The 22492-nt window shown below is 50.2% G+C and overlaps 1 protein-coding gene across 1 annotated transcript in view; it reads left to right on the top strand.

Moving 5' to 3' along the window:
- The window catches only part of CMKLR1 (chemerin chemokine-like receptor 1), a 51616-nt gene extending 31729 nt beyond the window's left edge, over nt 1-19887 (top strand). Inside the window, exons 2-3 of the mRNA XM_003269983.3 lie at nt 14275-14350; nt 14961-19887. Of these exons, the coding sequence (XP_003270031.2) occupies nt 14348-14350; nt 14961-16079 (1122 nt within the window). The 5' untranslated portion in view covers nt 14275-14347 and the 3' untranslated portion in view covers nt 16080-19887. The remainder of the gene's footprint in view (nt 1-14274; nt 14351-14960) is intronic.
- Nucleotides 19888-22492: the final 2605 nt, after the last annotated feature.

Below are 22492 nucleotides of genomic sequence, written 5' to 3'. Positions count from 1 at the left end.
ACCTGACGAAGGGCTGGCTGTTTTTCTAGGTGTGCCACAGAGGTTATTCTCCTTCACGTTCATGGTATGGTGGGTTCTCCACATGCCCCAGAAGTGGAAAAACAGACTTGGACGTGTGGAGAGCGGGTCCAGGTCACCCAGCCAGGGCCACCTCCTTGTTAGGTGTCAATGCCCTGGCCCGACTGAGGCCAGACAATAGCTTGATTTCAACTGAGGGACTTGAATAAAGTGAAACACGCTTTGCTGAGCCTCTTGCAGAGGATGTAGGGATGCTGGGGAGGTGGGAGGCTGAGCTGAGGCTGGGAATGGCAGAAGCCATGGCTTCCTCATCCAGCCCACCAGAGCCACAGAAAGGAAGGAGCGAGGCGTGGGACTTAAACACAAGGGCTCCAGAGTGGATGAGTCTGGGTTCTCCACCTCCTCGCCCTCCTCCCCACCCGCCGGCATATTGGGACCCTGTGGCTGGGGAAGTTCCTTGGGTTGCCACTTTTCAGGTATCTCGGGGTGCCAGAGAAAAGAAGCAAGGGCAGAGGGTGAGCTGTGCTGACCTGGTTGTAAGAGAACAGCGACTTCTCAGGGGGCGCTTCTGGAGGCACGCGGGGCCTCCGCCACCTCCCAGAGTCGAGATTCCAAGCCCACACTCAGAACAGCACACCAAGTGCATGCCACAGGCTGGCTCCCGGCATGGGCAGAAGTCAACTCACCCCAGCTGCCTTCTTGACCACATCCTGAGCAAGCTGTAAGCACCCCCAGCACCAGCCACCCTTTAGCTACAATGTGTTCATAGCTTGGGGATTATTTGCATGAGTGAACCCAAGGCTGACGTCAGGGGATTAACTAAATATGGTGCTGGACCTCCCAGTCCAGTGGGATATGCGCAGGGGAGAAAATTTGTTTACAGGCTAGCTCCAGGGCCTGGGGCAGTGTTTATGGGGAGAGGCACAAGCTGGGTGGCTGGGAAGATACTTAGGGCTTGTGCACGGGACCCATTATTGGGGGCTACGGGGGCTTCCTGGCCTGGAAGGACAGATGTCCATCAAATGCGCTTGCTGGGGACCTTCTGTGGCTAGGAATGGCTGCTGGGGAGATGGTTACAAGGGCAGCTAGGTGTCCAATAAGATAATGAGGCTGAGTTTGCAAGGGCGTGTTCTCATGGAACTTGGTCGGAGTTCGGTCTGGGTCTGGGGTCGAGCCTCAGCTCAGTCCTCAGGTAGGCAGGGTCTAGATTGCTCAGCCCATAGTAGGGCATCGGTCTTGATTCTAAGAACAAGGAGGTGCTGAGAGGTTTTCAGCAAGGAGTAACATGATGCGGTTTGCTTCTTGAAAAGATTTGTCTACTAGGGAATAAAATGGTCTGTGTACTAGGTAGATAGGTTTCTAACCAGTTAGGAGCCCCTGGTAGCCACATAGGTAAGCAAAGGTGATGCTCACAGATGTGAGTTGTTGGGAAGACAAAATGGGAAGAACTTGTTGATAGAGGTGTGGGTAGGGAGGGAGGGGAAAGTGTGGAGAGTCTTGTTTCTGAGTCAGAGTGTTGGCAGGAGATGGACGACCCACTCGAACGAGGTGATTAATGAGAACTTAGGGGAGGACTGACAAAAGGGCAGACAGTACAAGGGATCCCTACCACGCTCCCGGTCCAGTGAAGGCGAGAACTCACTGTTCCTAGACTGAGGGGCTGAAGCAGGCGGTAGTTAAGGCACCCAAGGAGTGTGGCTGTGGCCAACCCGCACACCCCTGACAGGGAGGGAGCTGGAGGGTTTGCACCCAACCGCACGCTCCATGCCTGCAGTTGTGGATCAAACCAGAGGTCAGAGGGCAAACAGCCTATTGAGATTTTCAAGCAGGTCAGCCTGTAGGGCACTGAACAGACAGGGATCTGGAGATAGAGATCCCCGGGGAGGAAGGAAACGCTTTTAAGGCGCGAGGAGTAGTGTTCTAATGGGAGGATGCCAGGCAGTGGCGTGAATATTTTGGCGGGGGCGGGGGGGTCTCCCTGCATCTGTGTGCTCATCAGCTGCTTTTCCTGGCCTCTAAGCAGGTGGGTTGTCTGGGTTCAGGGGCATAAGCTCCTTGTTTTTGCCCATTCTTATGGAGTCCTAAGCTCCGTCATGGCCCCTTCCAAACCCTAAAGAAAATGGGACAGTCTGTTAGGCAGCCCGTGCCGCTCTGCTCTGCTGCAGTGACTCAGTGCGAGATCCCACATGTGGGCGTGGGACCAGGGAGGAAATTCTCTCCTGACACGGAGCTAATTCTGTCCTGGGGCTGGCAGCCAGGCCTGTGGCTGGAACATCTGCAGGCACTGTGTGGTTTCCAGGTTCCCGCGTCTCTCAGAGCCTGGGGATACAGGGATCTGGAGGTGTCTCTGGAGCCATCCTTGGGAGATGAGAGGCCCCTTCTCTCTGCCCTGGAGGGTAGGAGACCTGGTGAACGGACCGGCCCAGAAACTGGCAGCAGGCAAAGACATCAGCACCTACAGTCGTCCAGGCCTGGGGGAGGCTGGTATGCTGCTCAGGAGAGACATTTTTGAGGGCAAGAGTGGTGACTGGCCCGCCTCATTCCATTTCAGCTGCTGGTTGAGGCTGTGATCTTGTGCTTTGGGGTCAAAATGTCCTTGGTTCAAATCCTGAGCTGATGCTTAAAGGCTGTGTGAGTCTGGACTAGTCACTTCACCTCTCTGAGTCCCTATTTGCAAATCTATGCAACAGTCTATGTGGCACAACAGTCACTGAGGCACAAGTTATGGAAGTGCCAGGCACAGTTCTAGGCTCTGGGGATACACCATAAACAAGAGAGACCAAGTCCCTCTTCTCTATGATTTAGAAAGGGTCATGCACTCTCTGGGCCTTAGTTTTCCCTGCTACAAGAGATGGTCTTCCGAGGGGCCTCCCAGCTCCTTTTGGAGGCTGACAGAATTGGAGGAGAGGTGTCTGAGCCATCTGGCTGGACTGTCAGGGTGGGTCATGTGGGGAGGAGATGGGGACAGGAGCCAGGCCAAACATGGTCATTTGCAGAGCGAGGAATGTTTCCAGTTTCCCTGATGGGCTCTTACGCCCACAGGCTCTGATAAAGCCCCTGCATTTGGCCTGTGGCCTGCTTTCAGGAAGAGGTTAGTGGTAGGCTGCAGTGAAAGAGACAGCAGATTGACAGAGCGGCTGCTGGAAGCTTGGGCTGGCTAGGTGCACAGGTGAGGAATGTTGCAGGTGAGGGGCAGCCAAGCCTGTCAGAGGGGGAGGGCTGACCCATGACCGGCATGCAGGAGATGGAGGCAACATGGGAAGAGAAAGAGGAGGTGGAGACCGAGAAGACAGGGAGACTGCAGAGAGATGGAAGAGACGGAGAGGGCCAGGAAAAAAGCGAGGCAAACACAGAGACTGGGGGAGAGAGAGAGGCAGAAAGAACAAGTCAGATATGAGACAGAGGACAGTAAGAACAGGACAGAGGTGGAAGCAGGGAAAGAGACAAAGGACAGACAGAGCAGGGCAGAAAAGGAGCCAGTGCTTTGTGATGTAAGGAACCCACTGGGCAAAGAGGTTTAATCAAGGAAGCAGAAGGTAAATATCTGCTGCCCAGGTGGTCCCCGGCCCTGCTGTACACTGAGCTCATAGGACACACACCGGCAGGGGAACAGCCAGAGGAGGTGAGGCCCTGGATCCATATGAACTCGGGTTTTGAATCCCAGTCCTGGTAATGGCAAGGAGAACTCACTGTCCCTAGGCTGAGGGGCAAGAGGGAGCAGTGGTTCTTGGTGCCTGGAGAGTGTAGCTGTGGCCAACTAGACCCATGGAGACCCTACAGGGAAGGAGCTGGAGGGTAAACACCCAACCTCGCTCTCCTCCAGCCCTGCAATCCCTGCTGAACACTGTCATCGATCAACCAACCAGGCAGGTGTGAGGCAAGCTACTCGCTCTCTTGGCTCTGCTTCAGACATCCCCGTTGGTAAAGTGGGACTGATACCAGTGACCCTGCAGGGTTAGGGGGAGGCTGCAGAGAGAAAAAGTGTGCTGTCACCCACGGTGTGCTGCATCCCAGCAGCCACACCAGTGCTGGGGCACAGAAGGCTCCACATGTCCTTGGAGGATGGATTAATAAATGAATGATCCCCACCTCCAAAGGCTTCTCCTGTAACCGAGATTGGAGGCATTTCACATTCAGGCTATTAACCAGAGGCAGAGGGACCTGGGGGAGAAAATTGCAGAGGACCCGGAGCCTTGCCTTGCTCTGTCTGTAAAATGCACTCCCTGAGTCTTGCCAGATTGATTTTCTGGGGGCCCTTGGGAAGTTCCACTGGGGCAAAAGCTAGAGTTTTGTGGAATGTTCCGAGGAGGCGAAGCAGTGGACCAAGAGAGTGAGCGTGTCAATTCAGCAGGGTTTGGGTTTGAAGCCTGTCTCTGAGTATTCCTTGAGAATGGCTAATTGGACCTACCTTACTTACCTGAGCTCTCTGTGTGACCTTGGACACGTTAGTTATCTTCTCTGTACCTGTTTTCTCATAAGTAGCAGTGCTTAGAACAGTGGCTGGACTGTAGTGAGGACTGTATGTGTATTTGTTTAATAAAACTTAAGCCAATAATGTCCATTGAAGGCTTTTGTTCTGCATGGCAGGAGAAGCCAGATGTGACCTTGAGGCCCTGTCCCTTTCCCAGCAAGGGTCCGGCAGCGGCGGTGTGGGCAGGACACAACCATCTGCCTGGCGACCATCCCACCCCCAGCAGGGGCTGGGCTCGACAAGGAAGGACTAGGGCCCAGGACTCTTTGCACAGCCTCTCCTGGCTGGGCTGACGTTGTTACTTCCGTTGGCTGGTCCAAGTTCATTCCCACCTAATGGGGAAAATGGGCGGAGCTCTGAGGGCTGCATGTTTGGCCCCCTGCCTGGCCATTGTGGCTTGGTCAGGGATTCAGTAACCAAGACTCTGAGCTGGGCATCACCCAAGCATGAGCCCCAGGCAGGGATTGGGGTGTTTGTTTGTTTGTTTTGGGGTTTTCTGGACCTCAGGAGAGGAGGGAGGGTTGACACAATTATACCCCTGCATCCCTCCACTTCTCCATCAGGGGCCCCCAGAAGTCCCTGCACTTGTATTTTCTTTCTTCACTCTGCTCATTTCCCAGTAGCCCTATTTCCTTGTCCCATGACCCCTCCTACCCTCTCTCCCATGGAGCCATTCTAATGTGTTCAATGTGTGTCTTGCTATTTGGCTGGATTCTTGCAAAACATGTGTTGCCGCTTTGCAGACATGTTCTCAATGTACCACAGCACTATTAGGGTCCTGATAGCCAGCACCTGTGGCTCTTTGTTGAACTGACCTCAGAGGCTGGGAGCGGTTGGGAATGCGCACTCCAGGACAGGGCGGAGGCATGCAAATACTCCTGGAATGTGACCTGCACTGTTCCCAGGGTCCTCGATGGGCGTGAGCCAAGGCCACCCTCTGTAGGACTCTGTGGGATGCTGCACCCCTGCCTGGCCTCCTCCCACTTCCTCACTCCCTCACCAGTTTTTCCTGAAATGCTTCCTTAATAAATCACTTTTGCCAGAATCGTCAGTTGAGAATTTGCTTCTGGGGAAAGAAGACATATCCAAAAACAATGCACATGGACACCTCCCTGTGTGTTTCCTTCCCGGGAGGTGGGGCACTGCCTGGATATTCACTCAGGAGCCATCACAGGGGGTTGGCAGGTACCAGCAGCATGGCATGAGGTGCCTGTGCTCCCACCCAGCCAACTTGGGAAGCATCCAGCTTTCTAGTTCTTGCCACAGTCTAGAAGGTGTAGAATGTCATCTGGTTGTGGTTTTCATGTGCATTTCTTTGATCTTCAATTTGTCATATGCCTGGGTTTGGGGGTTTCCCTCCTGTCAATTCCCTGTTCTTATCATTTGCCCATTGTCCTGTCAGGGTCGCTGTTTTTTGGATTTGCAGGAAGGGGCTCCTTGAGTACGCTAGATAGCAATCCTTTTTGGGTTTGGAGATTGTAAATATCTTCCTCCATTGGAGGCAGGAAGTGTGTGTGTGTGCATTTAAATGTGTGTGTCTGTGTGAGCACACATGCTTGTGTGTGTATGTGTGTGTAGCCCATTATAAGGGTGGGATCTGGGCTCCTGCATGAGCTAAGCTTCAGGGCAGAGAGGTGGAGGTCAGATTCCGAAACACAAGATGAGCAATTGAGTGGAGCCACAAATAGCAACACTAATAACAATAACACAACAACAACAACATGGGCATTAAGCTCTATATGTTTCCAAAGCCTCAGTCTCCTCATCTGTAAAATGGGGAAGGATACACCCCCTTTGCAAGGTTGTTTTGGAAAAGTCTGTGACAACATTTCTAATGGGCTTGGCTCCTGCCACATAGTAGGTGCTTAATAAATTATGATGTCAGCAATAGTAAAGCATGTGCTTATTATATGCCTATTATGTGCCAGGCACTGAGCTGGGGGCTGGTGGAGGATGAGCACATGTTACATAGTAGGGCTTTTTTGTGTGGGTAGCCTGGGTGGCATTGTCACGTAAGACGTGGTCTGCAGCAGAGGAAGAGGCCCGGGGAACTGGACAGAGTGAGAGTCAGAACCAGGTACTGATAGAAAACTTGGGTGGACGCAGCCAAGCACGGTGGCTCATGCCTGTTATCCCAGCACTTTGGGAGGCCAAAGTGGGCGGATCTGTGAGGTCAGGAGATTGAGAGCATCCTGGCTAACATGGTGAAACTCCATCTCTACTAAAAATACAAAAAGTTAGCTGGGCGTGGTAGGATGGGCCTCTGGTCCCAGCTACTCGGGAGGCTGAGGCAGGAGAATCACTTGAACCCGAGAGGCAGAGGCTGCAGTAAGCCGAGATCGCACCACTGCACTCCAGCCTGGGCAACAGAGCAAGACTTCATTTCACAAAAAAGACTTGGGTGGATGCTGATTGTGGTCAGAGCCACCACCGACAACAACAATAACAACATTGGCTTTCTGCTGTACAGTGATGCAACGTGCTTCACAGGGCTTATTTCACCCCCCTGAGCCTCTGTGTCCCTCCCTGTCTGAAAATGCATGTAATTGTGTCCCGACCCTGTAGGGTGATCACGAGGATTGGGTGAGATGGGATAAACTCCTTGGCTCATTGTCCAGCACAAAGGAAGTACTTTATTAATGATTAATGGTGAACTTTCTTATGCTAGGCGGTGCTGCAAATGCTTCACCAATGCCACTTATTCAATTCTCAAAACAGCCCTAGGAGGTGGGTCCTTGGATTATCCCCATTGCACCAATATTGAAATGGAGGCTGTAGAGAGGGCTAAGTAATATGCCGAGAGTCGCACAGCTCACAGGTTGTGGAGCAAGACTCCAGCCCTGGTGGATGGGAAGCAATATCTTGGACCCTTAATCCCTTTGTTATGTTGTTGTATGTTCTATGGCATCAACAATGTCACTGTTATTATTTCTAATATTTAGACAGATCCAGTGAGATAGAAAAAAAAGCATTCATTCATTCGTTCATTCATTCATCAAACAATATTCTAGGTAATGCACCAGAGTTACATAAAATATTACTATTGGGGAAATTAGGTGATAGGTACATGGAACGTCTCTGTACTACTTTTGCAATTGCTTGTGAGTCTGTAATTATTTCAAAATAGAGTTATAAAAAGAGTAAGGCAGAAGTGACCCCTATGTGATTTCCAAGCACTAACCCCCAAGGTTAGGTTGTAAAAGGCCGTGTTCCCTGGCGCACCTTCTCCTGGAGCCCAGGGCTGCCAGGCAACAAGCCCACTCCCCTGAAGCTGCCATGCTGTGAGTAAGCTCAAGCCACATGGCGCCCTGGTCCACAGTGTCAGAGAAACAAAACGAAACCAAACAAAGCCCAATATCCAGAGGACATGTCTGGTGCCTGGATTCTGCTCCAGTCTGAGGAAATGGAGCTGAATAAGACCCAGTTCTTGTCCTCAGATAACTTGTTATCTAATCAGATGCATAAGCCAGCAATAATCACATAAATGCCATGTGCCCCACATGGGTGAGTGGGATCCTGTAGGAGCCAGGATGGGGTGTGTGTTTGTTTTCCAGCGCTGCCATAACAAACTGTCACAAACTGAGTGGCTTAAAACAACAGGAATTTGTTCTCTCATGGTTCTGGAGGCCAGAACTCTGAAATCAAGGGCTGTGCTCCCTCTGAAGGCTCCAGGGGAGGGTACTTCCTCGACTCTGCCAGCTTCTGGTGGCTCCAGATGTTCTTGGCTTGAGGCAGCATCCCTCCCATCTCTGCCTCCATCCCCACATGGCCTTCTGTTCTGTGTCCATGTGAAATCTTCCCCCTGCTTTTCCTCTTACACGGTGACTGTAATCTGGGGCCCACTCTAATCCCAGATGATCTCATCATGAGATCCTTACCTTAATCTCAGCTGCAAAGACCCTTTTCCCAAACAAAGTCACACTGACAGGTTCTAGTGGATGCACCATTTGGGGGTGGGGGTGGAATGCAGAGGGCATCCTTCCACTTACTACAGGGAGGAGAGGGGATGCTTCCTGGAGAGGATGCCTGAACCTGGTTGCTAGGGATGAGGTTGAGCTTAGAGAAGGAATTTAAAAGGGAGTAGAAACTCCTACACTGAAAAACAAGTGATTTTGATTTTTAGAGACTGCCACCTAGCAAATGTGTTGGTCAAGAAAAGTTTCAGTTGTTCCAGTTCATGCCTCTCCCACAAAGCACAGCTCTCAGACCTCCGGGGCCTTGACCTTCTTGGTCTTTCTCTGACATTCTTGCCAAGACTGATGAGCTGGGAGGAGCACCTGGTGCAGGCATATGCAGGGCATCCCAGAGCCGAAAGTGTTCTCGAGACCGTCTGCTGCCCAGTCCTGACTCCAAAAACAAATTCCTCTCACTTTAGCTATTCTAGTCCCGCACAGCATATGGGATGGGTATTGCTGTCATCCCCGTTTTGCAGACTGCACATCTGAGGCCCTGACAGGAGAAGCAACTTGCTCAGGTGACACAGCAGGTCTCCTGCCACCCACACATGGACTTTGTGCTGCCGTCTCCTCCCTGGCATTCCCTTCTGGAGCCCTCCTGGGACCGTCCCAGGGAATGGACCAGTATGACTGGCTTAGGGAGTTCTGACTCAGGGGGCTAAGAGCGGGGTGGCTTTTGCCCTGGGGCCAAATCCAGTGTGAGTTCAGGGTCTCAGGCAGAATCTTGGTTCTGGGCCTGGAGAATGGGCTTCCTCTGGGTTCTCTGGACAGCTGAGGGTGGAAAGGGAGGCAGACTGGTGTCAGGAAGGCCTGTCTCCATGGGCTGTGATGAATGATGTGGTCTCTGGTGAGTAACCCCCGTGTGTGTGTCCCAGACCTCAGCTAGATTGTCCTGAAAACTGGGAAGGCGAATTCCCTGAGGGGCTAGGAAAAGTGGAGCAACAAGGAGGGTGTCCCTGTAGGGTGGAGCTGGATGACCTGGTGCATCAGGAAAGGTGTGAACAGACATCGGTAAATGTGTTCTCCTTTCCAGTAAGCAGTGTGGTGAAGAGCAAGACTCATAGTCAGAGCAAACCCAGATGTGGATCCGTCACTGGCTGAACTCTGTGACATTAGCATCACTTCCTCCGTTTACAATGGGAGTGATAGCAGTACCACTCCTGGAGGTTGTTGGAGATGCATGAGCTGATGCAATGAAAGTGCTTGATACAGTGTTTGGACTCTTATGTGCACCCAATCAATTATTAGTTATTACAAGGAAGTAAAACCAATGTAAAGTATAATTCGATGTAGACATAAGGACCAACCAAAACCAGTGCAGAAACCTGCAGACTAGAGGTTTTTGTGCCTTTGACCAACAAACATGACTCTGAGCTTCCTTGTGGTCACATCAAAAAGGGAAATGCGATCAGTTGTAGAACATGGATGATCAAGAACGAGAAAGCAACCCATTTCCTCAGAGAAGCAACATCGTTCCTTACCCTGAATCCTCCAGAGTATTTCTCACTGGGCAGAGAGCTTCATAAAGGGTATCCCAAGGGAGTCAGGGAGCAACATCATTGACTAGGAATTACATAGCATTGCAGGTGTTTTTCATGTGGTAACTGACTGCAGAGGCCTTGGGGAGGAGATGAAGGGAAATCTATGAAGGTGGCTCAGAGAAGGCAACTCTGTGGCAGGACCGGGAATGTGACAAAGGTTTGGGCTATCAGGATTGAAGGTTGAGGCTTACAGAGGTCAGAGTGGTTGGGATGAGAGCTGATAATCCCTCAGGGAAACAGGAGGAACCTAAGAGCCTTTTCACTTGGGATCCTTGGAAGTCAGATTCTGGAGTCAGAGCTCCCTGCTGTGTGGCCTCAGGCAAGTGTATTCACCTCTCTGAACCTCAGTTTTCTCATCTGCAAATAGGAGTTATTTTTACAGGGCTATGATGGAGTCTTGCAAAGCACATACAGTGAGAGATCAAACAAACATTAACTATATGTATGTACATATTATGTACACTGGACCCTTGAACAAGTCAGAGGTTAGGGGAGCCAACTCACTGTACAGTCAAAAATCCACATATAACTTTTGACTCCCCCAAAACTTAACTACTGACAGCCTCCTGTTGACCAGAAGTCTTGTTAATAACATATGCGGCCAATTGACACGTGTTTTTTATGTTATATGTATTATATACTGTACTCATACAATCAAGTAAGCTAGAGGAAAAGAAAATGTTATTAAGAAAATCATAAGGAAGAGAGAATATATTTAGTATTTATTAAGTGGAAGTGGGTCAGCACAAAGGTCTTCATCCTCATTGTTTTCACGTTGAGTAGGCTGAGGAACAGGAAGAGGAGGGGTTGGTTTTGCTGTCTCGGGGTGGCAGAGGCAGAAGAAAATTCACAAATAAGTGGACCCACGCAGTTAAAACCTGTATTGTTCAAGGGTCAACGGTATACATAGTGACACATATTTTTTTCATAAGCTTCCTGGTTGTGGAGGATTTAAGGAATTTGGGTGACTAGAATTTTACAGCTCTTTCTAATTCACAAATGGCAAAGGCTTCATTGTCGTTTCACATGATTCTCCCAACAACACGAGGGAGGTGTTCTTACCCCCACTTGAGAGGTGAGGACATTGGAGCTTAGAGAAGCAAAATCCTTACCTGTGTCCCTCTTTTTTGTTTGTTTGGTTTTTTTTTGAGACAGTCTCACCCTGTGGTCCAGGCTGGAGTGCAATGGCCTGATCTTGGCTCACTGCAACCTCTGCTCCTGAGTTCAAGCAATTCCCCTGCCTCAGCCTCCTGAGTAGCTGGGATTACAGGCACGTGTCGCCATGCCTGGCTAATTTTTGTATTTTTAGTAGAGACGGGGTTTCACCATGTTGCCCAGGCTGGTCTCAAACTCCTGGCCTCAAGTGATCCTCCCGCCTCAGCCACCTGAAGTGCTGGGATTACAGGCATGAGCCACCGTGCTTGGCCTCTGACCTGCCCTTGATCCCACAGCTGGAGAGAGAAGTGGGCAGGAACTCACTGGTCCTCTGGCTTCCTAGCCTTATCCCACCTTCCCAGGCAAAGACCATTTTAGAAGGGAGTTAAGAGTGGAAGCCTGAGCAATAATAACGACGACAATAAGAACAATATAGTGCTTACCCCATAAGGGGACCTGTTCCAAGCACTTAATCCTCACAACCATCTTCTTTTGAGGCAGGAGCTATTATTATCAAGCCCATTTTACAGATAAGACAACTGAGTTGCAAAGAAGGTAACTGACTTGCCCAAGGTCACAGGGGAGTTCCTGCACATCCAGGATGTGGATGCAGGCAGTCTGGCCGGGCCCCAGAGTCTGCTCTTCCGCTTGGTTTGGTAGCAGAAATGTGCTCAGGACAGGAGGGATGTGTGTTAGGACAGAGCAGAGGCTCAAAGCAAACCTGTGACTTGTGCTTCCCTTACGCTTCCAGAGAGAGAGGAGTCTTGGGGTAGGAGGGAGGTACCAACAGGGGACACGAATCCACTCAATTCCTGGAAGGATGAGGAGTTAGGGGTGGAAGGAGAGACACACCCGGAGGATGTCAGTGCCATTCTGTGCCAGCGCAGCCTGGCCCCAGCTCTAAGATGAAAAAACATGGACTCTGACCCCAAGCTGCTCCCAGCCCAGCCAGAGAGCCCGACATGATGTCATCTGCTTCAGGCTGCATCTCTGCAGATGCTGTGCGAAGCACTCACTCCTGAGTCCCAGATCCTCCTCGACCTCCTCTCAGGACTCACACACCCAGCCCACTGTCAATGAGGGAGGGGAAGGTCAGAGATGGGGAGATGCCCGGCATGCCCTTCCTCCTTTCTCTGCCTTCCACCTTCTTAACTCATACTTGTCCTTAAAACTCAACTCAGATGCCATTGGCCCCAGGAAGCTTCAGACTCCCAGGCTGGGTAACAGCCCCTCCTCTGGGCTTCTTGGGGCATTCTAGTCTTGCCCCAGCCTCAACACTGTCTCTTTGTCTAGTACCTGTGAGCTCCTTTTGGGAAGGGACCCTAGTAAGGCCATGTCCTAATCCCTAGTGCCTGCACAGTCTGGCACAGGGAATGTCAACTTGGTCATTTCTTCCAAAAGGAAGGTTGGTGATGGTCATCAATCTGAGCAGATCATGGTCTCAGGGGCAGTGTGGAGTGACGGTTAAGAGCCCAGGCTTTGCAGATGTGGTTCAAATCCCAGCTCCTCCAGCCCCTGCCTGCATGCTTGGGCATGGGTCCTGATCTCTCTGAACCCTGCTGTAGCCCCTCATGGGGTTAAAGTGAGACCATCTGGACTGAGGGCTCAGCATGGTCCCTGGCACACACAAGAGCCCAATGTGCATTCCCCACTACTGTCATGCACACCTGTCAGGTTTCCTCCAGTCATGGGAGGCCAGCTCCAGTGTCCCCATCTTCTCTCTGCATTCCAGTGCCATAGAAAACCCTTGGGGACCCCTTGGTGGGCACTTCTGAAATATTGTCCCAGCATAGAGTGGATGACACCCAAGCTTTGATTGTGAGCCCTTTGAGTGCAAAGCCCTCAATGGAATTTTCCAAGTGGCTTTTATTTAATAAAAGCAAAAGATGACTTTTATGTAATAAAATATAACCTTAAGCCTGTAAGGATCAGTAATGAATTTATGTGCAGGAAGGTTGGAGTTATTTATAATAAAGCATTGATTAGCAGTCTCGCCAAGCTGAAATATCTGGTTTGGAGACCATTTGATAAGATGGGGAGATCTTGAGCAGCAGAAAAAAGTGCATGGGCTCTGGGGTATCAGAGCCCTGGTTTTAAATCCTGCTCATCAGCTGTGCACCTCTAGGCAATAACGCAATCACTAGTATTTATTGAGGGCTTACTATGTGCCAATACCAAGCTAAATGCTCCACATTCCTGATGCCTCTAGTTCTTATATCCACTCTGTGAAGTGAGAATTCCATTTATTGATAAGAAAACTGAGATTCAGGGAAGAGAAAGCACTTGCCCAAAGCCACACAGCTCGTAAGTGTCCGGGGTTAGGTATGAACCCTGCATGTGATCACTGCCTCCAAGATCTTGCAAACTCGCAAACTCCTCAGAATATGTTTGTTCTTCCATAGATTGGAAAAATACTCAGCAAGATTGTTATGGGGCTTGTTTAAAGTGCCACTTAAGTTGTCTGCACAGCGGAGGCTCAGTGGATATATTTGTGTCTGTCTTCACACCAGACTGCTGTGGCCTCAGAGCCTGCATCTCATTCATGGTTCCCATAGGGCCCAGAGAATATCCAGCAAGAATGATGCTTCTTTCTGTGAGCCTCGGTCTCCCTATTTCTTAACACAAAAGGAATAACACCTGCCCGGAAAAGTCCCAAGGAAGACTAAATAACAAGAAAGAATAAAAGTTCTTGGCACATAGCAGGTACTCTGTGCGGGTCTTCTTCTGTTTTCTCTGTGCTCACACTGCCTAAAACAGTATTTTGTGGGTCCTGCCCTGGTAGTGGAGTTGGGTCCCGACCTGGTAGTGGATTGAGCCATCCATGTGCCTCCTCTGTGTCTTCCTTTACTCATGCCCAACTCCAGCTGTCAGCTAGGGATGTGCTGGGGGAGGGGAGTGGTTAGAATGAAGGGTCCAACACTTGACCTGGGTAGAGTCAGTTGACCTAGGTTCAAGGGGCTCCATCCCCTCCTGGCTGCATAACCTTGGCTGAGTAACAGCCTTTCTGAACTTCTGCTTCCTTCTCTGTAAAATGGGAATAAGAACAACAGGTCTTATTTCTGGCTGGGTCCACTCAACCCTCTGGTTCTTAGACCTGGATCCGATTGCTGCTTTTTTTTTTTCTTCCCTACAGGTGTTTCTAGCTGTGTACAGGGACTGATTGGCTGAGGACTCACATCGGAGAGCTGCAGACAACATAACAGTGAATGGTGAGGAAATCTTGTGGTCTGAACTCCAAAGGGGACCAGTGACCACTGACAGATTGGGTGCACAGGGGGATCACAACAAGGCTGTCCACTCGGCTTTAGAAGCATGTTGGAATCAAATTCACAGCACCATGTACCTCTTCTTTATTGCACTTAGCATTATTGCAATGTTCCCATTATTTGAGGGACTTTTTGATGAACAATTGTCTCCTCCACTAGGCTCTAGAGGAAGAGAGGGCCCCAAGCAGACAGAAAACATGGTTGTCAAAAGGATAGACTCTGAAGCTTGGATTCGAATCACAGGTCTGCCTTTTCCTAGCTGTAGGACTTCAGGCAAATGACATAAGCTCTCTGTGACTCAGTTTCCTCATTTGTAAGATGAGGCTCATAACCTACCTACCTCGTTGAGTTGTTGTGAAGATTAAGAGAGTGTAGAATGCACTATACCGGAGAGGCATTTGTTCAATAAATAAAATAGCAAAGGAGGAAATGGTTAAATCACAAAACTGGACTTGCTCAGAGTCAGGGAGAACATTGTTGATCTTGCTGGTATTGGTCAACCTCTTAAAGCCAGCTCTAGGGTTCCTCTAATGGTCCCTGTCTTTTCTTGCAGAGAATGGAGGATGAAGATTACAACACTTCCATCAGTTACGGTGATGAATACCCTGATTATTTAGACTCCATTGTGGTTTTGGAGGAGTTATCCCCCTTGGAAGCCAGGGTGACCAGGATCTTCCTGGTGGTGGTCTACAGCATTGTCTGCTTCCTTGGGATTCTGGGCAATGGTCTGGTCATTATCATTGCCACCTTCAAGATGAAGAAGACAGTGAACACGGTCTGGTTCCTCAACCTGGCAGTGGCAGATTTCCTGTTCAATGTCTTCCTCCCGATCCATATCACCTATGCCGCCATGGACTACCACTGGGTTTTTGGGACAGCCATGTGCAAGATCAGCAACTTCCTTCTCATCCACAACATGTTCACCAGCGTCTTCCTGCTGACCATCATCAGCTTTGACCGCTGCATCTCTGTGCTCCTCCCTGTCTGGTCCCAGAATCACCGCAGCGTTCGCCTGGCTTACGTGGCCTGCATGGTCATCTGGGTCCTGGCTTTCTTCTTGAGTTCCCCATCTCTCGTCTTCCGGGACACAGCCAACCTGCATGGGAAAATATCCTGCTTCAACAACTTCAGCCTGTCCACACCTGGGTCTTCCTCGTGGCCCGCTCACTCCCAAATGGACCCTGTGGGGTATAGCCGGCACATGGTGGTGACTGTCACCCGCTTCCTCTGTGGCTTCCTGGTCCCAGTCCTCATCATCACAGCTTGCTACCTCACCATCGTCTGCAAACTGCAGCGCAACCGCCTGGCCAAGACCAAGAAGCCCTTCAAGATTATTGTGACCATCATCATTACCTTCTTCTTCTGCTGGTGCCCCTACCACACACTCAACCTCCTAGAGCTCCACCACACTGCCATGCCTGGCTCTGTCTTCAGCCTGGGTTTGCCCCTGGCCACTGCCCTCGCCATTGCCAACAGCTGCATGAACCCCATTCTGTACGTTTTCATGGGTCAGGACTTCAAGAAGTTCAAGGTGGCCCTCTTCTCCCGCCTGGTCAATGCTCTAAGTGAAGACACAGGCCACTCTTCCTACCCCAGCCATAGAAGCTTTACCAAGATGTCATCAATGAATGAGAGGACTTCGATGAATGAGAGGGAGACCAGCATGCTTTGAGCCTCACTGTGGAACCCATCAATGGACTCTCTCAACCCAGGGACACCCAAGGATATATCTTCTGAAGATCAAGGCAAGAACCTCTTTAGCATCCACCAACTTCCACTGCATTTTGCATGGGATGAACAGTGTTTTATGCTGGGAATCTAGGGCCTGGAACCCCTTTCTCCTAGTGGACAGAATATGCTGTGTTCCACACAGCCTTGGACTAGCAATTTATGCTTCTTGGGAGGCCAGCCTTGACTGACTCAAAGCAAAAAAGGAAGAATTCTCAAAAGCATTGCCATGAACTGGGATTGGCACAGGGTGGTGGGATTAAGCTGCCTATTGTGTGTGCCCCAGAAATGACACTCTCCAAGGTCCATTCCTGGTGTGAGCAGTGAGGGGGTCAGAGCAAACCCAGTGTGATGCAGATCACACTTGGCCCTTGTATATCTATTATCAGTAGCTGGCCAGAAAACCCTACCTTCAAGTCACTGCTCTGTGTTAAAGTATGTGGAAATGCATAGGTGATCTGGGAGAGGAAGGTGACATATCAGCCCATGAACTCCATAGGCCATGAATTTGGCTTTCGGATCAGCTAGGAAGACAGAGAAATGGTCCTGAGAGGTCCTGTGGGCTCTCTGCAAGGGCAAGACAAGTGAGGGATGCAACGAGGACTTGAGATTTGGCAAAGGAATGAGAAAGGAGAAAAGAACCTTTAAAGGATGCAGCCATGGAGCAGCTCACCCTAGAACATCGCAGGCTGATGGTGCTTTAGGCTGGAGCTATTCGGGGGGTCAGGGTGGTGCCAGCCCCTGATCTCACCTTGTCCTTCTTACCTGGGGGTGGGGTTGTGGCAGGCATCTTCACCAGCAGACCTCACCCCATCACAGGGATTTTTTTCTGCCTTTCCTAATCCACTCAGCTCTGGCTGGAGGTGCTTGGAATAAAACACTGGTGGTGGGGCTTCTCATTCTGGTTAATTTCCTCAATGCCTTTGGAGACGGGTCCAAAATGCAGCTTTGGGAAGCAACTCCGGAGAGTCCCCTGGGAAGAAGAGTATGTCTGAGGACTCAGTCACTTGAGATAGAGTCTGGAGCTGGACTCCTTGAACTGTGTTTCCGAGCTGCAGACACCAAATACCTCCTGGATACAGGTGCCTGGCATGGCTTTTCTCATCTAATACTGACACGTCCCTCTGGCCACAGAGGGTCATTGCCCCATTTACAAATGACATAGCTGAGGCCCAGAGGGGGAAAGTAACTTGCCCAACATCACACAGCTAATCAGTGGCAGAGTTAAGATCTGAACCTGGCTCTGTCTGGCTCCAGAAACTCTGTTCTTCTATTTGGAATTTATCTGTGGAGATTATTCCAGTATATTGATAGCCTACATTTATTTAGCACTTTTTATATTATGCACTTTACATATGTTTTCTCATTTAATCATTACAGCAACCCTGAGTTAGGTATGGTTATAACTTCCCTTTTACATAGGAGGAATCCGAGGCTTCGAGAGGTTAAGTAACTCGCCCAAAGGTACCCAGCTAGTCTCTGCCAGAGCTTGGATTTGAACTTCAGTTTGCCTGGCCCAAATGAGGCTGCAGAGTCGGGAAAGACCTAAAAAGTTTGGAGATTTTTGCCATAAATATTGATTCTTCTGCAAATGAATATGAACATCTTAATGGCCTTTAAGAAACTTTGCAAATAGTTTTCAAAAATGATGCAACATGGCAGAGAAAATGCACTTGGCTTCCAGCTCCCTCAACAGCCATTAACAGCCTCCTACCATGGCTCCCACCTCCTGTGTCTCCAGAGATCAAGGCAATGGGGAGGGAAGGCTGGCAGGAGGCAGACCCTTGTGGGCCTGAGGCCCTTTGGCTCCTAAGTGTCCACATTCTGTTCTCTTCCAAGTCCCTTCATTGTTAAGCTGATTCTCCAACAAGATGCAGCGAACAGATGCAATGTCTACCCCGCGCTGGGCGAGTTCCCGAGGCCACGGGCTGTTTGGAATCACACTTCATTAAGAGACAAACTGTTCCTTCCCTTATTGTGCCTTAATGCTTATGACAAGGCAGCTCTGAATTGACCCCAAGCTGGAGCCTCTGAATGCTTTAAAGAGTTTGAACATAGACGGTTTGAGAGCAAAAAGGGAGCTTTAAATATTGCTCAGTGGCCCCCATCTCCCCTCTTCCCACATTTACTGAGGCATGAGACGGAATGGGACCTGTCCCAGGTCACAGCAGCAGTCGTCAGCGACTTGGCCCTCCTGGCTTGTAGGATGCTGCTTTTCCTGGGCTTCTGGCAGTCCAGGCCAGGCTGGGGGAGCCAAGAATTCATGTTGTCATTGGAAAAGCTGATAAACAGGAGCACAATTCAAACTGGCTGTTTTCCTCCTTAGAGTCTGGCCTCCCTCTTTCTGGCTACTCTGTGGGTCTTCCTGTTCTGACTTAGGTTCCTGTCAAGTACTTAAATGCAGCCTTAACATCCCATACAGTCTTGTCCCCACAGCTTCATGTGAACATCTCCATGGGTCATGCATATATCGTCCCTGCAGTGTGCAAAGTGTGCTCACCTGCATTGCTGCACAGGCAACTAACACACTTAGTGCCCAGAGCCTTCTCTCTGGGCCCAGGACTCAGTGATGGGGCCTTACTTAGCCCTGCCTCCTGGGTGGGGTTGGGGGGTTGAGGGATCGTGAGGACAAGAGGTAGAGGGAAAAGAAAAGAAGACAGTGTTTGAGGATAGGGGAGGGACACGAGAGGGGACAGAAAGGTCCCAGAGCATGATGATGAAGGAAAGGGATCTGGCATTCATGAAGCACCTACGATGGTTCAGGCACAAACACTGAAACCTCAAATTGGCCCTGGCAGAAGGGGACCATCATAGCAAGGTGGGGGTGGGGGTGTGCAGAAAGTGAGTTTCTGTTTCAAGAACAGACTTCACTAGTTCAGAGTTGCACAGCTAGCGAGGTATGGGGCTGGGCTTTGAGTCAGGTCAGCTGCCTGAATGCCCAAATTCTTCAGCCCTTGGAAGGAGAGGGCGGGGAGAAGAAGAAGGAAAAGGAGGACGAGGAAGAAAGAAAGAAGACAGAAGGGGAGAGGAATGGAAGTCCAAAGAGCGGGAGGAATTGGATTTCAGAACCATCTCCAGCTGACCCTTGAGCCAGCAAGGACAGGGAGCAGGGAAGAGCAAGAACACGAAGGAAGGGCCTCAGGCACTGGGATGCCTTTGCCAGCCTTAGATAATTCCCAGGGCACACAGAGCCCTGCAGGTTCCCGGGGTCCTTCTCCAGAGAAGAGGCATAGAGATTCTGGCAGCAAGGTTCAGAAGGGGTGAGGAAACTGGGCACTGACAAAGGGAGGGGATTGGCTCAAATTTGACCCCAGAGTCAGCTCTAGTGGGATTGAGAGCCTGGATGGGTGGGAGAAGATAGAATCCAATCGTGAAAACCATAAGGGACCTTCAAACTCATCTTGCCCAGATGTTTCCCATTTCACGATGAGGGAACTGAGGTTTTGAGAGCTTCCCTTGAGGACTCTGCAAAACGAGGTGGTGTTTGGTTTGGATGGAAGTGGTCAGTGATTCCTCAACTCCTGCCCTGCCTCCCTCTCTCATTCCTCCCTAACGTGTTATGCTCTTGCTGGGGCTGGGATGCCCTAGGTCCACGGTTACCAAATCCTGGGTTTGGAAAATTGCTGCTGGGGGTGGTATCTAGGACCAGAGAGGAATCTATTATTTCCACTGTGAAATAATTCAGCAGGGGGTCTGCTTACTTCCTCCCTTTGAGGACAAAGTTTCTCTCGAATAAAGAGACTGAAGCAAGAGTGTGTGGCTCAGTTCTGGAGGTTCCTGCCATCACCTCCCTTTTGCCTTCCCCACTTACTTTACAGAACAGCAGCTGAGGCTCAGAGAGGTGAGGCGGCCAGTGCAAAGTCACAGAGCTATGTTGTGGGCAGCAGGAGAAGCCCTGAAGTCCCCAACCTGCCATTCCCAAACCTTTGAGCTCCAAGAAATTTGCATTTTGAAAAAAATTCTTTTCACTTATTTTACTTTTCTAGCAACTGAGGATGTGAAAGAGGTAGTTACTCACCCAAGATAATATAGCAGATAAGGGACAAAAGCCAGGCCCCCTTATGGCCAGGTCTATACTCTTTGGCACTGCATCAGGTGGCCCAAGGACAGATGCTCCTGTGACACATTCATCCATTCATCTTTTCACCAACCCATTCACCCTAACATCCACCCACCTATCCACCCATCCATTTACTCCAAGATCTACCCATCCACCCATTCACCCCAAGATCCACCCACCCATCCACCCACCCATTCACCCACTCATTCACCCCAAGATCCACCCACCTATCCACCCATCTATTCACCCCAATATCCACTCACACATCCACCATCCATTCACTTTAATACCCACCCACAACATCCACCCACCCATTCACCCACTCATTCACCCCAAGATCCATTCACCCATCCACCCACCCATTATCCCAAGATGAGCTCACCCATCCACCCCAACATCCACTCATCCACCCACTTACCCACTGACTCCAACAGCCATTCACCCAGCCATTCATCTCGACATTCTCCTAGCTATCCATCCACTCACCCATTCACTTACGTAACCATCTATCTATCCACCCATTCATCCATTCCATTAAAATGTATTTAACACCTACTCTTTGGCTAATTCTGTGGTAGGCACTACATACAGAGAGATGATCAAGACGTACCCAGTCTCTGTCCTCCTGAGCTCATTCATTGACTTATGAGAGAGACAGCCAATAATCAAAATTATACACTTCCCCCAGTGGAAAACAACCCCAGGAAATGTTACACACACACACGGACACACACATACGTGTATAGAGAGAGTCTCACTCTGTTGCCCAGGCTGAAATGCTATGGCACGATCACAGCTCACTTTAGCCTTGACCTCCCTGGGCTCAGGTGATCTCCCATCTCAGCCTCCGGAGTAGCTGGAACCTCAAGCACACGCCATCACACCCAGCTAATTTTTGTATTTTTTATTTTATTTTATTTTTTGTAGAGACAGGGTTTCTCCATGTTGCCCAGGCTGGTCTTGAATTCCTGGGCTCAAGTGATCCTCCTGCCTCAGATGTCCAAAGTGCTGGGATTACAGGCGTGAGCCATGGTACCAGGCCTACACACACTTTATAGAGGGATCCGATCCTGTCCAAAGACTAAGGAAACTTCCTTGGGGAGGGAACACTTGAGCTGACATGTGGAAGATGGGTGGGCATGGATGTGGTAGGGAGGTGCAGGAACAGGGTGCTCCAGGTGGAGAGGACAGCAGGGGCAGTGGCATTGATGCAGGAGGGAGCAGTGCTCTCAGTGACAGGAAGCGGAGGGGGTGGGGAGCTGGCTGCAAGGACGGTGTAGGATGAGTGAGACCAGGTGGGGGTGGAGTGGAAGGGCCAGGCAGTGGGGAAGACCTTCACCCTGAGATGGGGCAGCCATGTGCAGGGGAGTGCCATGCTCAGATCTGCATGCTGGAACAGTGCCCCTAGCTGCTCTGGGGAGGACAGATTGGAGAGGGGCAGGGTGAGAAGCCTGAAGGCTACTGCAGCCTCAGATGAGCCTTGGTGGAATCTGGACTGGGGAAACAGAGGCGATGCTGGAGAGAAATGGACTATTGGAAAGACATTTAAAAGCTACCCAAGCTTTCTCAGGGGAGTGGTTAGTGGGAAACCAACCCAGGGCCCATTTCTGCTACACAGAGGCCTCGGTGCATTGGTTTATTGTCTGAAATTAATTGTAAATACTATTCAAATGTACCTCCCAATGCACAATTATGTTTCTCAGGGGAGCCCTCTGAACACATAATAAAGCCCTATAAATAATACATATATTAACCTAAGCGGAACAGAGGCATCTCAATGCTGCACTTGCAGGTTGTGCTGTGGGGACTTTATACAGATGAGGTGCCAAGCAGTTGGACTTGGGGTTTAACCTTGGAGGTCACCTGAGTTCTGTCCTGGGGAATCTTCCAGAAGTCTCTCCCCCTGGGATATGGGGATACCCCCAGACAAGTCAGGCAGCTACTGCTCTAGCTATCTAGTCAATAGACAGGTGGGGGCAAGATGAGAGTTGGTAACGGAGGAAGAAGCACAGGTCTATACAACACTTCCCACTTCCCTTGTGCTCAAAGATGCAGAAACAACAACAGCAGTAATAATAGCAAATATTAATTGAGCCTTGTCTAAGTTTTGGGCAAGCTCTTCAGTTTCATTATCTCACTGAATCCTTGCAACAAGGATCCCGTGGTAGGGGTATTGCTATCTCCATACACAAGTGAAGAGATTGAGGTTCACAAAGGTGAAGTGACTTTGCCCGATGCCACACAGCTGGTAAGTGACAGAGCTGGGATTCAAATCTCAGTATGTTTATCTTGAAAGC

The sequence above is a fragment of the Nomascus leucogenys genome, chromosome 10, assembly GCF_006542625.1.
Source record: "Nomascus leucogenys isolate Asia chromosome 10, Asia_NLE_v1, whole genome shotgun sequence".
In the NCBI taxonomy this organism is placed as follows: domain Eukaryota; kingdom Metazoa; phylum Chordata; class Mammalia; order Primates; family Hylobatidae; genus Nomascus; species Nomascus leucogenys.
Note: the sequence above shows the minus strand (reverse complement) of the source record. Positions and strands in the feature narration are given on the sequence as shown.